This window comes from Manis javanica, chromosome 6, assembly GCF_040802235.1.
Source record: "Manis javanica isolate MJ-LG chromosome 6, MJ_LKY, whole genome shotgun sequence".
In the NCBI taxonomy this organism is placed as follows: Eukaryota; Metazoa; Chordata; class Mammalia; order Pholidota; family Manidae; genus Manis; species Manis javanica.
In genome coordinates this window covers 70,207,519-70,226,312 of record NC_133161.1, presented here as the reverse complement: position 1 = coordinate 70,226,312, position 18,794 = coordinate 70,207,519, and the positions used below count along the sequence as shown (strand labels likewise).

General features: G+C 35.1%; 1 protein-coding gene across 6 annotated transcripts in view; it reads left to right on the top strand.

Annotated features, from left to right (window-relative positions):
- Window positions 1-18,794, top strand: part of VPS50 (VPS50 subunit of EARP/GARPII complex) — a 151,167-nt gene that overhangs the window by 74,533 nt on the left and 57,840 nt on the right. For 3 of the 6 annotated variants that reach the window (XR_012132305.1, XR_012132306.1, XM_073238826.1), the window contains exons 14-16: window positions 3,198-3,289; window positions 7,775-7,869; window positions 8,191-8,289. Coding sequence is in view for 1 of the 6 variants with exons in the window: in XM_073238826.1 (XP_073094927.1) it covers window positions 3,198-3,289; window positions 7,775-7,869; window positions 8,191-8,289 (286 nt within the window). In the remaining 5 variants the exon portion in view is untranslated. Of the gene's footprint in view, window positions 1-3,197; window positions 3,290-7,774; window positions 7,870-8,190; window positions 8,290-18,794 lie in introns of those variants that run through there. The other 3 variants (XR_012132307.1, XR_012132309.1, XR_012132308.1) reach the window with 3 other exon arrangements.

Below are 18,794 nucleotides of genomic sequence, written 5' to 3'. Positions count from 1 at the left end.
GCACCTGCTGGGGAAAAGAGCTCCCCATACCGACTCTTTCAAGCAGCTACTCGGCTGTCCCAAAATAAAACAGAACTACTTGGGCATGAAGGTTGATTTCACTGCTAGCCGGCAGGCTGTGCACCACTGCAAGAAGTCTCCAGCCTGTGTTGCCAGCAAGGGGGATAGACAGTCTGAAGCTCCTGAGGGCTCCCAACCTTTTGTGCTGAGGGCCAGCTGGGGAGGTGTTGTCCACCTGATTTTTCTCCTAAACAGAGTCCTGTGCAATTCTTGCCCCTCTGGCATCCCTCTCACTGCTGGAAAGTCTTTCAAACTGCCCACTCTGCTTTCTTTTTCAGGGGGTCTGTGGAGCATGCCTGTTCTCCACAGGCTGCTGGGATTTCAGCCTCCCCGAGTATTCTGCCTGCCTCTGTTGTCCAGCCCCACCAATCACCAGGGCACCATGCAATGTGGGCTTGTGTTCCCAGAGCAGATTTCCAGGGCCAGGTGTTAAGAGGTCCCAGGCTTCTACTCCCTCCCTGCTCTGTTCCTCTTCCTCCCACCTGGGTTGGGGGAGAGCTTGGGTCCCGCCAGGTCGCAGCTTTGCTGCTTTACCCTTTTCTTCAGGGTCTTCTCTTCTTCCTCAGATATGGGTAGTCAGTTCTGCAGTCTTCAGGTTGATTTCAGGCCCAGCTGTATTTGCTGTATTTTTGTGTTCTTTATGATTTGGGGAGGAGGTTTTTGCCTTGCCTTCTTACACTGCCATCCTTTTTTCTGTCTCTATAATTATCTATCTTAAATGATTATCCTTGAACAATAGCTATGATTAAGTATTTAAAATACTTTTAAAAGTATGTTATCAGCATTTTGTTTAATATGGGCTAAATAAATTATACTGTATAAGTTTTTGATATTGCAAACAATTTAATATGGCTAGTTGCTCAAGTAATTTTAGTAACTTCTAATTTCTGAGGTGCTTGGTTTCTGTGGTCAGGTGGATGCAGGAATGCCCAAATCTTGTTTGATTAAACATAGTATGTTAGTAGTGTAACAAATAATAAGTTAATGTTTGCTCATAAATACAGATACCAAAAAAATAAGAGGAAAATTCTATGGAAGGATTGTCATCTTCTTAAAAATATTGTTCGGATGGTGGTAAGGGGAGGAAGAGAAGGGGGATGAAGTGGAGAAAAGTGGTGGGTGCTGAGGCAGGGTTCGTGGACTGTGTTTACCCAACTCCTGTACTTTCATCCCTGCACTGCCTTGGGGAGTACAACCTTTGCCATCAGATACCTGGCTTTAAATTTTGATTTCCATTTACTACTTTATCTTCTGTTTGCTCTTTAAAATAGTGGGTTAAAAATAAAAACAAAAAGCTCTATAGGGTAATGATACATCTGCTTTCAGGTTTGCTATGAAGTTTAGAGAAAATGTAAAGTACTGTTGTTTTTAGTATTATTAAAGGAAATGGATAATGAAATAATCATAGTAATGGAATGTCCATAGGCCTTTAAAAAAAACCTTAGATTATGTAAGGAATTCATTGGTTCACTGGGATTCCAATTTTCTACAAAATTTATCCTGTTTTGGCAACCTTTATTTTTTTCCTCGATGTGGAAACTTAAGACATTGAACACTTTTTTTTACCTTCTTTAGTACATTATTTGAGAAGAAACTAAAGGAAAAGTTTTGCCCAAAATTTAACACTTTCTTTTCTTTTTTGAGCCTTGGACTTTATTGCTTTTTAAAAATTGAGATAGATATAAAATACACAAATCTTAGTGTACAGCTTGATGAATTTTGACATGTGTATACACAAATGTAGCCATCACCCAAATTAAGATATCAGACATTCTCAGTAATTTTTTTTCCCCCTTCACCTATTTTACCCATTTCCTTGCTTTCTTCCCCTATGGCAACTACCAGTCTGTTCTCTGAAAATAAATGCATACTTTAGATGTAAGAGTTTAGGGGACAGTATATAATCATCATGGTGAAACTTTAGTTTTGCATCAGGCTAATAGTTTACATGTATTATGAATTTATGTACTTTACCATCTTTGGGGTGTAGTCAGATTTAAACACTTTTTGAGCCTTATATCCTTAGGTCTCTTTGTGAAAATTCTTTTATCCTAATCTGTATATTTTAAGAATATTCAGGACTCTGATTAGTCTAGCAGTTAGCTGACAATGTCTAGGACTCTAAAATGTCATTTATTCACCTGAAATTATTCCTTTCAAACTCATATTAAGGAATAGAATTCTAGGATTCAGCAGTTTCAAAATTATTCTTCATAGAACTTCATAAAACTGACACGTCTATCGAGTCATCTGCTGTAACCCTACAGTGATACTATTGCCATCCTAACACTTTGGCATTTTGAAATAAAACTCTAAAGCTGTAGTAGTTCAGGTTCACTGCCCTTTGCTGCTGAGTCCCTAATAGCCAGGCCATACAGATAATAAGGCTTAAGCTGTAGGCGTGGTCCGAGGTACATTAGATACATATTTGGGGTCTGACTTCTACAAGGGCCTTTTGCTAGTTACCTGTGGACAGACACCCTGCTAGCCTATGAATGAAATAGTATTTGCAGTTGTTCCCACAGTTTATTTGCAAAAAGGCCATACTCTTTTTAATGGAAACATATATGTATATTATTTTCAGTTGCTTTTATGGGAGATTTGTTTTGAGATTTGTTAAGACCAAGGTCACTGATCTTACCTGTTGAACTGGACATTCTAAAATGATGATCTGGAATGGGTAAAACTATTCTGGGCCATGAAAAATATAAAATATATTCATTATCACCTCACTGCATGAGCAATTCTGCAATCTGTACTCTTGTTAACATGCATATTAATTCATAATTGGGTTAGTTGGTCCTGTAGTGCCCTGGTAGTAGGCTGTACGTAATTCATTGAGAACCTGGTCTGTGGGACCACACTACTCAAGTTGGAATCCTAGCTCCAGTCACAAAAGAACTAAGTGGTCTTAGATGTAAAGTACTTAACATTTAAGGGTCTAGATTTATCTATTTTATCAACTGAATTTAATCCTAATACCTATTCTTGACATTGTTTTGGTTGTATAAATATTGAACATATTTTCTATATTTTACATAGGCTTACTTAAAACATATGAGAGTCCAAAATGGATTTTCTTGGGCAACAAAAATGTTCTGAAGGAAATCTAAAACCATGTACCCTTTTATTTTCAGAAGGGAGTAATATGATGGCTACTGAAGAGACTAATTTTGATCGTGGCTACATAAAAAAGAAATTAGAACATGGACTTACACGAATATGGCAGGTTTGGTTTTTTAAATTACTTTTTAAAAAGGCAATAGAAACCTTCATGTCAAAGTTGTTTTAGAAAAGCAGTGTTTAAATTTTCTGTATTTATTTGTATTTCTTGCATGTTTAGTATGTTCATTTTTCTTTGAAATAAGTCTGTCATTTAATTTAATTTCTGTAATTTCACTGACAATTGTATTTGACTACAAGAGGCAGTAGAAAAAGTCTTTTGACTTGAAAATCTCCATTGAAAATATTCATATATTCCTTGATTTCTGTAATTTCGCTGATAATTGTATTTGACTACAAGAGGCATAGAAAGCTTTTTGAATTGAAAATCTCCTTTGAAAATATTGATATAGTCCTAGATTTCTGTAATTTTGTGGACAATTATATGTGACTACAGGAGGCAGTAGGAAAAGCCTTCTAACTTGAAAATCTCCATTGGAAATACTCATATATTCCTTAATTAGAGGAATACTTTGTTTTCTAATGTCCTAGCCAGTATGCTTTCCTAAAGAAATTGCTTTCTTATTAAGATACTATTTAATTTTATTTCATTTATTTCCTTTTTTTTTCTTTTAATGTTAATTTTAAGACAGGGTAATGAAACAGGTGACATACTTGGGTTGGAATCTTGTATAGAATGAAGAATTTTTTATTCTGACAGGTTTATTGGCTGAATATAACTTCTTAAGCTTTTCTTTTCCAGTCTAACTGCTCAGTTGTTATCAGATAATTAAATTTGTTAATTTGTTAAAATCTGTTACTTCCTAGGTAAGAGTGTAATTCCTTTGAAGATAACTCTTGTTCTTTCTGGGGCTCTTGGAAGACTATAGACCCTTTAACCATGTTATGGTTTTTTAAAATGTATTTTTGATTTTTCTAATGAGGCTGATTTTTAGTTTGACAATCTTTTATGAAATTTCTTTTGAAAAAAATTGTTTAGAGAAACACATACTGAAAATAAGATTCTTGAATCTTTAGGAATCAGCAGTTATAATTTAGGTTCTAATTTTTGGTAATCATGTGTTAGATATACTTTTTCAGTGTATACTTTATTTAAAATATATTTCTGTGATAGTTGTGAGCACTTAAATTCTGTATTTTCCAATATAACCGTATTAAGCTAATTTTTACTTAACCATTAACTGTGGGTTTGGGCTGACTTTTTCTGAATATTATATATAATGGAAAGGGAATTCTCATACACATTGAATATACATCCAGGATCAGAGTGAGTTGTTTCTGATTTCTTTTCCTAAGAGACTCTAATTGTAGTTAGCTGAAATTTCAAGAATCTGTGGTAGAATTTCTGGTAATTCAGTATACTTCAAAATATTGGCCAAGCGTTTTTATGTAGCTAGTTTCCATTCATTCTAGTAATCTGATGTCTTTTTTGATATAGGAAAATTTGTTGAAATACGAAGTTTAGTATTTAATTTGGCCAATTTAATGGAAGTTATCATACTTTGGAGTAAAGATTATTGTGTTGTAGGTTCCAAGCTTTGGAGTGTCTTCATCTCCACCACCCCAAGTCCCTTGTGCATCCTCAACTCCATTTCTCAGTCAGTTCTAGTACAGAACTCTGTACACTTTAGGAATTCATTGAGTGTTTGTTAAATTGAAATTACAAGGCTTAATCCAATTGAAAAAAGCAAAAGCTCTGAAAAACAAATGTTTTTTGATAACATGTTTAGCAGACAAAACCTGACCTGACTTGAATTCATTTGACAGCAGAACTGCATCAGTGTTGTCATTAGGCTTTTCATAGTATTTATTTATCTCATTAAAATGAACATTCATATGTTGCTGAAATATTAATGTGCTTTATTTTGGGATATTGGCCAAAGCCCACTGGGGACATTACATAATATATTCTCTTACCTTATATATACCATAATACATTCCTAATGCTTGAAATTCCAAACTCCAAACCAAGAGTGTGTAGCAATTTATAGACATTTATCATAAATTTATTAGTATAGAGATAATGGAAAGCAATTATTGAAAAGCCTTTCTGACATAAAATTGAAATAAGAAAATCAGCTTGATTTTTTATAAGAAAAGTTTTTAGAATATTGTGGCAAATTTTCCATGCATTTTGACTTAACCAGAATCTTTAAGAAAAAAGACTGGATCAGTCATACTATGGTGGCAGACACCATTTGTGAATTTGAGGACGTGGTGGTGAATCCATGATCCTTGACCTTACGGATTTTACACCTCTAACCACACAAAAGTCTTGGTCTTCCAAGATTTTTTTTTTCATCTTTAAATATTTGGTATGTGAGAAATTACATTTAAAAATGCTTACGATGAGTTGCAATTTATTATAGAGAATTAGAGGTGCAATATTCTTGCTTTTTGTGAACGAATTTGAAATTTTCTTTACAGCCTAGTATGCCACCACTTTTAAAATTCTCCCTTGGCCATTTGAAATATAACCATGTGTTTCTTCTTCATTTTGAGAATTAGGTTCTAATGTATGTCCTTGTTTTTTGTGTTATTGGTCTGTGCATTTCTGAGGGACAAGCTTTACTATTTCAGAATGACTGTAGTTTTGTCAGACTTTTATTTCTAACAGCTTTTGCTTTTAGTACTTGGATGCTATGCTGATTAATGCTGCAGTGCTAATAACCACTTTACTGACCTTCTTTGTTCATAATTCCCTTCATTAATTAAAAAAATAGCTCTTTCATCCTGAGGCATTTTTCTATGGATTCTGGTTTGCTTTATTATTACCATTTCTGTTTATTTTGTTTATATTTTCTCAGCAAATACATTTTAAATGTTTTTGAATCATGTTGAAACTCTACCTTTTAATAGGGCAGTTGAAGCTGTTTATACTCTTATTTATGTTTTAATTCATACTTCTTTAATTAGGGAAGTTGGACATTTAAAAATCTGTTAATTTTTGATTTGTGAATTATTTGCTTGTGTTTTACTCATAGGTTCTAAATGATTTATGTGATAATGAGTAATCCTTTGTGTGTCATTTGTCAGTTTTTACTTTATTTTCTGTAATGCAGATTCTAACTTGAGGTTCTAACTGTTGACCTTTGCCTTTGTGACTTGTGTTACATTTATTCTCATAATGTTCTTTTCTATGTAAAGCTCAGGTCAGTATTCTGGTAATTATAAATGTTCATCTAAACTTTATGTTAACTGTGGTATTGCTAATACCTAGAGTACTACCTAGAACACTTAATAAATACTCAGAAAATATTTTTGCTTTATTGAATTAATTGTTAATATTGTGAAAACATATGAAAAATCCTTATTTAATCCATTTTATATTTCTTTTAATAGATGGTATAAAGGGAAGATTTTTTTTCCCCTCCAAAATGTAGTCAGTTTTCACTACTTTCTGGATAATCTGTTTTCTTCCTTGTGTATTTGTGATGCCTCCTTTTAGCAAGGAACAGTGAAAAGTGAAGACTTGGAAGGCAGATTGACCAGAATCAAGACTTGGCTTTGTCATTGACTGGACATGAATTTAGGCAACTGTTGGAGTTTTTTCAATTTATCTTCTCTTTGGGAAATAGTAAATGCCTGCTCAATGGAGATGTCTTGGGATTAAAAATAATATGTAAAGTTCTTAGCATAATGCCCAACAAGATGTAAATAATTAGAAAACAGGGTTTTTTCCTTTTGCTTATTAAGCTCTTGTATATATATTAGCACTATTTCTCAGTTACTCTTTTTCCATTGATTACTCATAGCTTTTACTCCATCTTTTCCAAGCTTTAATTTTTCAAAGCTTTTTTAAAAAACAGGTGATTGCCTGTTTATTTCTGGTGAATTTTAGAATAATCGTTGAGAGGCAAAGTTTTATTTGTGATTTTGGTTGGAATTTCACTGAACCTCTACATTAATTTGGAAAAATCTACATCTTTACACTATTTAGTTGCCTGTCCAGTCCCTTTGACTCTCAATTTATTGAAACTTCTTTTGTATACCATTAGGTTGTTAGTTTTCTCTTATCTGATATTTCTTATTAAAGTTGTTCCTAAGTATATTATATTTTAATATTTATTTTAAATGGAATTTCTCCATTTTAAATTGCTACAGCAGGTATACATGAACACTATTAATTTTTCTATATTGTACATAATCACTTCACATGGTTATCTTATTAATTCTAATTGCTTTTTAATTGATGTTTACTTTAGAGTTCCTATTCCTATCAAGCCATGCATAAATAATGATTTCTGTCTTCATATCTATGAGGATATAATTCCTGCCTTGCATGTGTGTGTATGTACTAATAGAGATGATTGTGGCCATTACTGTTTTTTTTTTTTAATATATATCTGATGTTCATGGAATTGTCTCTGTGATATTGTCCTAAGGACCTTGGCTTTTGGCCTAAACAGAATTCTTTGTCAAGTTAATAATGTATTACTCTCTCATTTTAATGTGTAACTACAGAATAAATGGTTCTGAGAACTTATTTTCTATATTTTATGTTTACTTGAAATATTTTTTTGCTTTGCAGGATGTTCAGCTTAAAGTAAAAACCTACCTGCTTGGAACTGATTTGTCTATATTCAAATATGATGATTTCATCTTTGTTTTGGATATAATCAGCAGGTAGTGTTCATGATCTTGTCTTATTTAGTTTGATTCATTGAACCATGTTAAAGAAATCATGAATCAGTGAGTTATATATAACTTCTTCATGGAAATGAAGATAATTGGATATTTCTAATCTAATTGCTGCTGGGTTGGTATGTGAGTGTGTTTAAATATTTCTGCCATTTGAATATTGGTAAAACATAATGGATTTGTGATCTTTAGAATTTCTTCAAATATTTTTGTGGTTTGTTATCTTTGAAGAAATATGACCTAGGCATTTTGTTTTCTATAACAAAGATTTTGCTGAAATTTATGTCAGTCTTTTTATCCAACTAGGTTGATGCAAGTTGGAGAAGAATTTTGTGGTAGCAAGTCTGAAGTTTTGCAAGAGTCTATTAGAAAACAAAGTGTCAATTATTTTAAGAACTACCATAGGTAAGAATTCTAGTAAAATATGAATAGACTTATTACCTGAATACTTTTGTCTAATGCTCAGCCTTAGAACATTAATTTGGCTAAAACAAACTACTTTTGAATTTTAAAGAATATGTTCTTTGTAGGCTGTTTTTGGATTGTTAAGGATTTTTTTCCAAAAACACATTCTCATTATTTACTCATTGCATATTTTAGTATATTTGTCTGGAGGGACTCAAAATATTAAACTAAATGTTGAAATGATTTCTTTATTGATGAAAGATGATTATTAAATTAGGGTTCACCAAAAGAATTTGGCTCCTCTTCTATGCCTGCCTGTACGGTATGATATGATAGTAAGGAAGTTAACTCAGTAGAGACAGCACTCATGAGGCAGTGCTTGAAAGTATCTGCCTTTTTGGAGTAAGAAGGCTTCTAGAGAAGAGGGCATGATATTCAGAATCTTAGCTACAAAGCCAAGATTATGTACCACATTTCTTTGCAAAACTTCAAAAAGGGTGACTAGAAATGGTTTTGGAAATGGAGAAAGGTGAGAATGAATATCATATAGCAAATAAGGTTGTATGCTTAAAGCAGCATTAAATTGAGAGAGCTAACATTTATTAGACCTTTCTTGATAGAAACTGGACCCTGCTCTGTACTTTATATACATTTGATCACTTGAATTGAGTCCTATCCTACGTTTTATTTCACATTTTTACTTCTTAAATGTAAGTTTTTATTGTTGTTATTTGGTGCCAGGGAGAGTCAGGATTTGAAATTCTACTTTCTCTTCTTGTTCAGAGTCAATACCTGGTCACAGTGATGTGTAGTATGTCTGAAGAGAGATTATTGGATATCAAACCATTGATTGATTAATTATTAAATATATTTAAATATAAGTTTTCTGTGTGAAATGTAAATTACTAAGTATTTGTTTTGAAAGAAGATTTAAACTGATCCTCAAAGCAGAACCTTTGACTTTCATAATTGAATGAAGAGAAGGTTTAAAAAATTTAGTACAAACATTTTTTCAATTGGTTAAACCTCAGGAAAACAGTGGTAAGGGGACAACATGAAGCCCTAACACTGCCTTTATTTATAACTTCCTTTTCTATTAAAACTTAAGCCCTACTAAAACAGAAGTCTAGTCTGTACACATTGCTGCACAAAAGGAGAGGGGCCTGTAGTCACAGATAGAAAAAAACAAGGAACTATGAAGTAGCCAGAAGCCTCATTTACCCATCAGAATGAAGGCATGTCAGATGTCCATTTCCAAAAGATGGCTTTATATCCAGCAAGACAACTGGGGAGACCCTTTGGTGTTCCTACTGACTGTGGAATGTGTGCAGTACAAACATTTATTTAATGGTCTCCATTCTGCATCCTACTTTTACCTACTGTCAAAGGTGTCTGTCGTCTGTGGCAGCCACACATGGGCATTTTAAGATTCTTACTATGATGGAGATCCCTCACGAAAGTTCATCCTGATGAAATTAGAGAATACAAACATGAATTATTAATGTTTCCAAAACACTCAGCATTTCAATGGACTTCTCTTAGAAACGTTTGTGAAACTTCCCATTGAAGAGTACGTACTGTACTGTTAGAAGGAGAGCTGAACTAGGAGACAGTAGACTTCTTTCCTTATCCCGTTTTTGCCGCTTGCCAGCTCTCTGACATTGAACAAATCATTTAACCACTTCGGGCTCTGCTTCTATCAACTGTAAGATGAGGAAGCTGGATAAAAGGTTTCCATAAGTGTTGCCTGCAGATTTGTGCTTTTTCTTGCTTTGTTGAAGAGTGTGAAATTGGAATAGGTTAAAAAGTAAGGATTTAAGAAGCTCAGGGGATTAAAGATGGTGGCATGAGAAGTGAGACACAGAATTTCTCCCAAAACCACAAATAGTACGAAAATTTAGTTAATTAATACAACTAACCCTCAAACAGAAACAGGAAAGAAGGATGAACCAGACTGCATAACGACATCATGAACACAGCAGACCTCATGAAACAGGGTAACATACCAAAGCCTTGATCTGGAGGGACCCAAGCCCTTGCCCCACCCCAGCTCACCAGCGGGAGGAAAAGAAATGGAGCAGGGAGTGGGTGGAAGCCTGGGACTACTGAACACCTGGCCCTGGAGATCTGCTTTGCAAGCAGAAACTTACACTGTGTGGTGCTCTGGAGGTTGGAGAGCTGGGACAGGTGGAGTGCCTGAGACACTGACATTCTGGCTGTTTGTAGAGGCTGGGATCCACATCCGGCCACAGTCTGAGAGGCTTCCTAGCAGTGAGAGGGCTGCTGAAGGGGCGGGGTTTGCACGGAGCTTGCTGTGCAGGAGAAGGGAGAGCTGGACAAGGTTGTCCGAGCACACTCTTCCTAATAGGTTGGGAATTTTGAGGAGCTTCAGGCGCTCCATCCCCCTGGCTGGCAACTCAGCTCTGAGGCCCCCCACTGTGACACGCAGCCTGCTGAGCCTTCTTCCTGGTCTGACAGCACCGGCTCAGAAACCAGCAGTTGCTGTGCTGGCATCAGGCCAACCAGAGGAAGGTCCTGCCTACAACAGCTAGAGATGCCGAGCACAGAGGCTTACACCTGTGTGCTTGGCCCACTGGCTATGATACTGGAGACAGGCACCACAGATGGGAATCAGGAAACAGATCTTTCCTTCCACCAGACACCAGCTCTGCTCCCCAAAGACCCCGAACCTCACTCTAGGGGCTGAGCAGCTGCAGAGACTGGAGCTTCTGGGTACTAAAGGGCACCACATAGAAATAAGAAATGTCAGAATAACCTGATTCAAACCAAAATCTCAGAAACCACAGAAAAAGGGCCAAATTAAACTGAACTCACCAATCTTCCTGAAAGAGATTTCAAAATAAAAATCATAAACATGCTTATGGGAGTACAGAAAAATATTCAAGAACTCAGGAATGAATTTAAGACAGATATAATCATTAAGAAATTCCATATCTGAAATGAAACATACAATGGAGGGATTTAAAAGCAGATTAGGTGTAGTAGAAGAGACGGTAAATGGAATAGGAATTGGAGAGGAGGAATACAAAGAAGTTGAGGCACAGAGAGAAAGAAGAATCTCTAAGAATGAAAGAATATTGAGAGAACTGTGTGACCAATCCATACTGAACAATATTCACATTATAGGGGTACCAGAAGAAGAAGAGAAAGAAAAAGGGATAGAAAGTGTCATTGAGGAGGTAATTGCTGAAGACTTCCCCAGTCTGGGGAAGGAGATAGTCTCTCAAGCCATGGGGGTGCACAGATCTCCCAACCCAAGGGACCCAAAGAAGACAGCACCAAGACATATAATATTTAAAATGGCAAAGATCAAGGATAAAGACAGACTTTTAAAAGCAGCTAGAGAGAGAAAAAAGATCACATACAAAGAAAAACCTATCGGGTTATCATCAGATTTCTCAACAGAAATCTAACAGGCCAGAAGGGAGTGGCATTATATATTTAATGCAATAAGGCAGAAGGGCCTCAAACCAAGAATACTCTACCTGGCAAGGTTATCATTCAAATTTGAAGGAGGGATTAAACAATTTCCAGATAAGCAAAAGCTGAGAGAATTTACCTCCCACAAACCATCTTTACAGTGCATTTTGGAGGGACTCATATAGATGGAAGTATTCCTAAGACTAAACAGATGTTACCCAAGGGATAGACAAAGAGTACAGAATATGATTCATAACAGACAAAGATGGAGGAGGAAGAAAAAGGAGGAAAAAAAAGAAGAACCTTTAGGTTGTGTTTGTAATAGCATGCAAAGTGAGTTAAATTAGACTGTTAGATAGTAAGGTAATTACTGTTGAATCTTTGGTAACCATGAATCTAAGCCTGCAATGGCAATAAGTACGTACCTATCGGTAATCACCCTAAATGTAAATGGTCTGAATGCACCAATCAAAAGACATAGAGTCACTGAATGGATAAAAAAGCAAGACTCATCTGTATGCTGCCTACAGGAGACTCACTTCAAAACCAAAGACATACACAGACTGAAAGTAAAGGGATGGAAAAAGATATTTCATGCAACTAATAGGGAGAAAAAAAGCAAGAGCTGTAGTACTTATGTCAGACAAAATAGACTTCAAAACAAAGCAAGTAAAAGAGATAAAGAAGGACATTACATAATGATAGAATGGTCAGCCCAACAAGAGGATATAACCATTAAAAAATAGCTATGCACCCAACACAGGATCACCTACATATGTGAAACAAATACTAACAGAATTAAAGGGGGAAATAGAATGTGAGTGCATTCATTTCAGGAGACTTCAACACACCACTCACTCCAAAGGACAGATCAACCAGACAGAAAATAAGAGACAAAGGCACTGAACAACATATTAGAATAGATGGACCTAAAGGAAATTTACAGAACACTCCATCCAAAAGCAACAGGATACACATTCTTCTCAAGTGCACATGGAACATTTTCAAGAATAGATCATATACTAGGCCACAAAAGGAACCTCAGTAAGTTCAAAAAGATGGAAATTGTACCAACAAGCTTCTCAGATCACAAAGGCATGAAACTAGAAATAAATTACACAAAGAAAATGAAAAAGCACACAAAAAAATGGAGGCTTAATAACATGCTCCTAAATAATCAGTGGATCAATGACCAAATAAAAACAGATCAAGCAATATATGGAGACAAATGAGAACAATAATTCAACACCACAAAATCTGTGGGATGCAGCGAAGGCTGTGCTAAGAGGGAAATTTATTGTAATACAGGCCTACATCAGGAAAGAAGAACAATCCCAAATGAACAGTGTGAACTCACAATTAATGAAACTAGTAAGGGAAGAACAAATGAGGCCCAAAGTCAGTAGAAGGAGGGACATAATAAAGATTAAAGCAGAAATAAATAAAATTGAGAAGAATAAAACAATAGAAAGTATCATTGAAAGCAGGAGCTGATTCTTTGAGAAAATAAACAAAATAGATAAACCCTTAGCCAGACTTATCAAGAAAAAAAGAGAGTCTACACACATAAACAGAATCAGAAATGAGAAAGGAAAAATCACTACGGACACCGCAGAAATATAAAGAATTATGAGAGAATACTATGAAAAATTATATTGTAACAAACTGGAAAACCTAGAAGAAATGGACAACTTTTTAGAAAAATACAACCTTCCAAAGCTGACCCAGGAGGAAATAGAAAATCTGAATAGACCAATTAACAGCAAAGAAATTGAATTGATAATCAAAAAACTACATAAGAACAAAACCCCTGGATCAGATGGTTTCACTGCTGAATTTTATCAAACATTTAGTGAAGACCTAATACCCATCCTCCTTAAAGTTTTCCAAATAGTAGAAGAGGCGGGAATACTCCCAAACTCATTCTACAAGGCTAACATCACTGTAATGCCAAAACCAGGCAAAGATACCACAAAAAAAGAAAATTACAGACCAACATCCCTGATGAACATAGATGCAAAAATACTCAACAAAATGTTGGCAAACCAGATTCAAAAATACATCAAAAAGATTATCCATCATGATCAAGTAGGATTTATCTCAGGGATGCAAGGATAGTACAGCACTCGAAAATCCATCAACATCATCCACTACATCAATAAGAAGGACAAAAACCACATGATCATCTCCATAGATGCTGAAAAAGCATTAGCCAAAATTCAACATCCATTCATGAGAAAAACTCTCAACAAAATGGGTATAGAGTGCAAGTACCTCAACATAATAAAGGCCATATATTACAAACCCACAGCCAATATTATACTTAATAGTGAGAAGCTGAAAGCTTTTCCTCTAAGATTGGGAACAAGACAGGGATGCCCACTCTCCCCACTGTTATTGAACATAGTACTGGAGGTCCTAGCCATGGTAATCAGACAACACAAAGAAATAAAAGGCATCCAGATTGGAAAGAAAGAAGTCAAATTGCCCTTGTTTGCAGATGACATGAGATTGTACATAAAAAGCCCTAAAGAATCCACTCCAAAACTATTAGATCTAATATCTGAATTCAGCAAAATTGTGGGATACAAAATTAGTACACAGAAATCTGTTGCATTGCTATACACTAACGATGAACTAGCAGAAAAAGAAATCAGGAAAACAATTCCATTCACAGTTGCATCAAAAAGAATAAAATACCTAGGAATAAACCAAAGCAAGGAAGTGAAAGACTTACACTCTGAAAACTACAAGACACTTATGAGAGAAATTAAAGAAGAAACCAATAAATGGAAACACATCGCATACTCATGGATAGGAAGAATTAATATTGTCAAAATGTCCATCCTGCCTAAAGCACTCTGCAGATTCAGTGCTATCCCTATCAAAATACCAACAGCATTCTTCAACGAACTGGAGCAAATTGTTCTAAAATTCATATGGAATGACAAAAGACCCAGAATAGCCAAAGCAATCCTGAGAAGGAAGAATAAAGCAGGGGGAATTATGCTCCCTGACTTCAAGCTCTACTACAAAGCCACAGTAATCAAGACAATTTGGTACTGGCACAAGAACAGAACCATAGACCAATGGAACAGATTAGAGAGCCCAGATATAAACCCAAGCATATATGGTCAATTAATATACGTTAAAGTAGCCATGGATATGCAATGGGGAAATAACAGCCTGCTCAACAGCTGGTGTTGGCAAAACTGGACAGCTACATGTAAGAGAATGACCTGGATTATGATCCAACCCCATACACAAAGTAAACTCAAAATGGATTAAAGACAATATAAGTCATGAAACCATAAAACTCTTAGAAAAAAACATAGGCAAAAATCTCTTGGACATAAACATGAGCAACTTTCAGACTAATTATGGTCTTATAAAGTGTGCCTCTTGTAAATAGTGTATAGTTTTTTAAAAATACAATGACATTTTTGTATTTTGATTGAACTGTTTTCCAGTTTCCATTTAAAGTATTTATTGGCATAATTGGGTTTAAACAAGTCATATTGCTATATATTTCTAAAAGTGTTGTCTATTCTTTTATCACTTATTTTTCCTTTCTTTTGGATCTTGCATATTTTTAATTTCGGGACCATTTTTTTTCTCAGCTTTTAAAAAATTAATTCTTGCAGTAATTACCATCAACATTTCAGTATGCTTTTGTTTTATAGTTAACCTTAGCTTAGTATACTTCCAGAATAATACAATAACAAACTTTGTAACTGCATTCATTTTCTTTACCCTTTTAGTGTTTTTGCCAAATACTTCTACTTTCTTTATTATTTTCTGCATTTTTTTTATTGTGTAGAGTTGATTAAGCTGCTTGTCTCTGAGTTGATACCTATCACTGTAATAGTTTCATATTATGTAATAAATTGCCATGTACTTAGCAACTTAAAACAACATCTGTTTGTTATCTAATAGTTCCATAGGCTAGAAGTCCTGATCAGCTTGTCTAGAATCTCAAGTTAGGGTCTTACAGGGCCAAAATCAAGGTATCAGCTGGGCTGGGATTTGATCTGAAGGCTTTGAGGAAGAATCTGAATCTGAACATGTTCAGGATGTTTGCAGAGTTTAGTTTCTTGTTGTTTTAGAGCTGAGGTCCCCATTTTCCTGCTTGGTGTCAGCTAGGGAACATTCTCAGCTTCTAGAAGCTGCTCTCCAGTATTTGCTCATTATCCCTTCCATCTTAAAAGCTAGCCAGTGGCATATTGAGTTTTTCTCATGCTTTGATTCTGACTTCCCCTTCTTCCATCAAGAAGGGAAAAAATCTGCTTTAAAAGGGCTCATTTAATTAGATTAGTTCCACTTGAATAATCCTTTTAATTAAATGTCAGTTTAGTAGTCTTAATTACATCCTCAAAATTCTTTTGCCTTAAATGGCAGCATAATCATGGGCTTGAGACTTCATCATATTCAGTCTTGGAGATCAGGGTTGAGGGGACATTTTAGAATCCTGCCTACCTCAATAATGAAAAAAAAAAGGTTTTATGGAGCAAATAAAACACATACAGACTCTTAAATACAGAGAACAAGCTGGTGGTTGCCAGAGGGGTTGGAGGTGGGGAGGTGGGCCAATTTGCAAAGGGGGTTAAGTGGTTCAAACACCAGTTATAAAATAAATATGTCATGGTGATGAAAGTAAATCATAGGGAATAGTCCAACAGTATTTTATAACTTTATATGGTGATAGATGGTACATATACTTACTGAGGTGAGCATTTCCTAATGTATATAATTGTCATATTACTATGTTGTACACCTGAGGCCAATATAATATTGTTTGTCAACTATACTTCAATTTAAAAAAATAGGTTCACTAAGATATAATTCACATACCAAAAATTTACCCCTTTAAAGTGTATAACTCAGCAACAACCATCACCACTATCTAATTTCAGAATATTTTTACCACTCCAAAAAAAAACCCTGTACCCATTACATTCTCTCTTAACCTTCCCACAGCCCCTGACAATGACTAGCTTTTATTTTTATGTATTTGCCTACTCTGGATATTTCATATAATTGAATCATAGGCTATGTGTTAGGCTTACACTTAGTGTAATGTTTTCAAGGGATCATACATGTAGCGTGGAACAGATCTTCATTCTGTTTTATGGCTCTGAATAACATTCCATTGTATAGATACAGTGCATTTTGTCCATTTGCCAGTTAATGGATATTTGGGTTGTTTTCACTTCATGGCTATTACAAATAATGGTGCTATTTACTTCAGTGTTAAGTTTTTGCATAGACATGTTTTCAGTTCTTTGGGTATGTACCTAGAGGTGTATGGTAGGCTAAGAAGCACCTTCCTACCCCCAACCCAAAATAAATCAGGTCCTAATACGTGGAAACTGTAAATGTAATCTATATGGGGAAAGTATCTTTGTAGAATGTGAATAAATTAATGACCTTATGATTAATTAATTAACCCAGATTATCCTGGATTATCTGGGTGGGCCCCTAAATACCATCACAGTTTAGAGGAGTCAGAAGAGGATTTGACACAGACACAGGAACAGACACACTTGGGGGAGAAAGGGAGAAAGGAAAAATAATAACAAAAGGCAGAGGCAGAGATTGGAGTGCTGTGCCACAAGCCAAGGAGTTGTAACCAAAAGATGGAAGAGGCAAGGAACAGATTCTCAGTTCATGTTCAGAGCTTCTGGAGAGACAGTAAGCCTGCTGACACCTTGATTTCAACTTAGTGATACTGGTTTCTGACTTCTGGCCTCCAGAACTGCAAAAGAATAAATTTCTGTTATTTTAAGTTACCCAGGCTGTGGTAATTTGTTGCAATAGCCCCAGGAAACCAATACAGAGTGGAATTGCTGGGTCATACAATATGTTAAACTCTTATGTTAGCATTTTGAGAATTTACCAAACTCTTCAAAAGTGGCTGCACAGTTTACATTCCCACCAGCACTGTGTAAGGGTTCTAATTTCTCCATATCTTGATAATGCTTGTTGTTCATCCCTTTGATTATAACTGTGCTAATGGATGTGAAGTAGTATCTCGTTAGGGGTTCGATTTACATCTCCCTAGTGACTGAGATGACGTTCAGTATTTTTCTATGTGCTGTTGGTCATTTGTGTATGTTTTGCAAACATTGTTCAAAAGTCTGCTCATTTTTAAATTGGGATGTCTTATTGAAATGCAAGAATTATAAACTTTTATAGTTTTACTTCTTACATTAGATCGTATATTTAGTTCTTACATTAGGTAATGCACAATAATTTAGATAATGTTTGTATATTTTGTGAGGTATAAGAACTTCTAAATACTTTTGGGATATTCACAGCCATTACCTCCTCAAATATTGCTGCTGCTCATTCTATCCTCTGTGTCCAGTTGCATCCATACTAGATATTTTGACTGTGTCTTATATATCTCTTATGATCTTCTCTGTTTCTTCCATTCTGTTTTTCAATTTGTGTTTTAACTTGGATATGTTCTATTGATCAGTCTTAAAATTCCCTAGTGCTGTTTTACTTATCCAACTAATTTTTAATTTGAGATACTCTATTTCTCAGTTACAGAATGTCTAATTTTTTTGTTAATATTGCAATTCTTTGAAATTCTCCTGTTTTGTATCGTTCGTTTTTCCTTACTGTAACTTTTTTATAATAGTTATCTTAAAACCCTTTCCAGTTCATTCTAATATTTGGAGCAAATTCTGCTTTTCACAGATTTACCCATTTATTACCTCTTTATTTAAAGCCTGTGAATTTTTCTAAAAACCCTAGATTTTTGTTTTTAGCTTGGTAGTAACAGTAATGAGGCTTGTTGCAGGAAGCAGAAGTATAGGGCAGGCACTGGCCCTTTGTTCCCTGGCTCAACTAGAAAGAAGTGTTTGTTTTTCTGGAACTGCCTTTACAGTTTTTTAAATAGTAATGTACTGATTACTCAGGATAGATAGAACAATAGTATTAAAAGAGAAGAAATCAGTATGATATAAATGATTAATGAAATGTTGGGTATACAAGTGTCATTCATACTTACTAATTTAATTTGTAAATGCTGTGTGAAGATAGGCATTGAGCTAAAC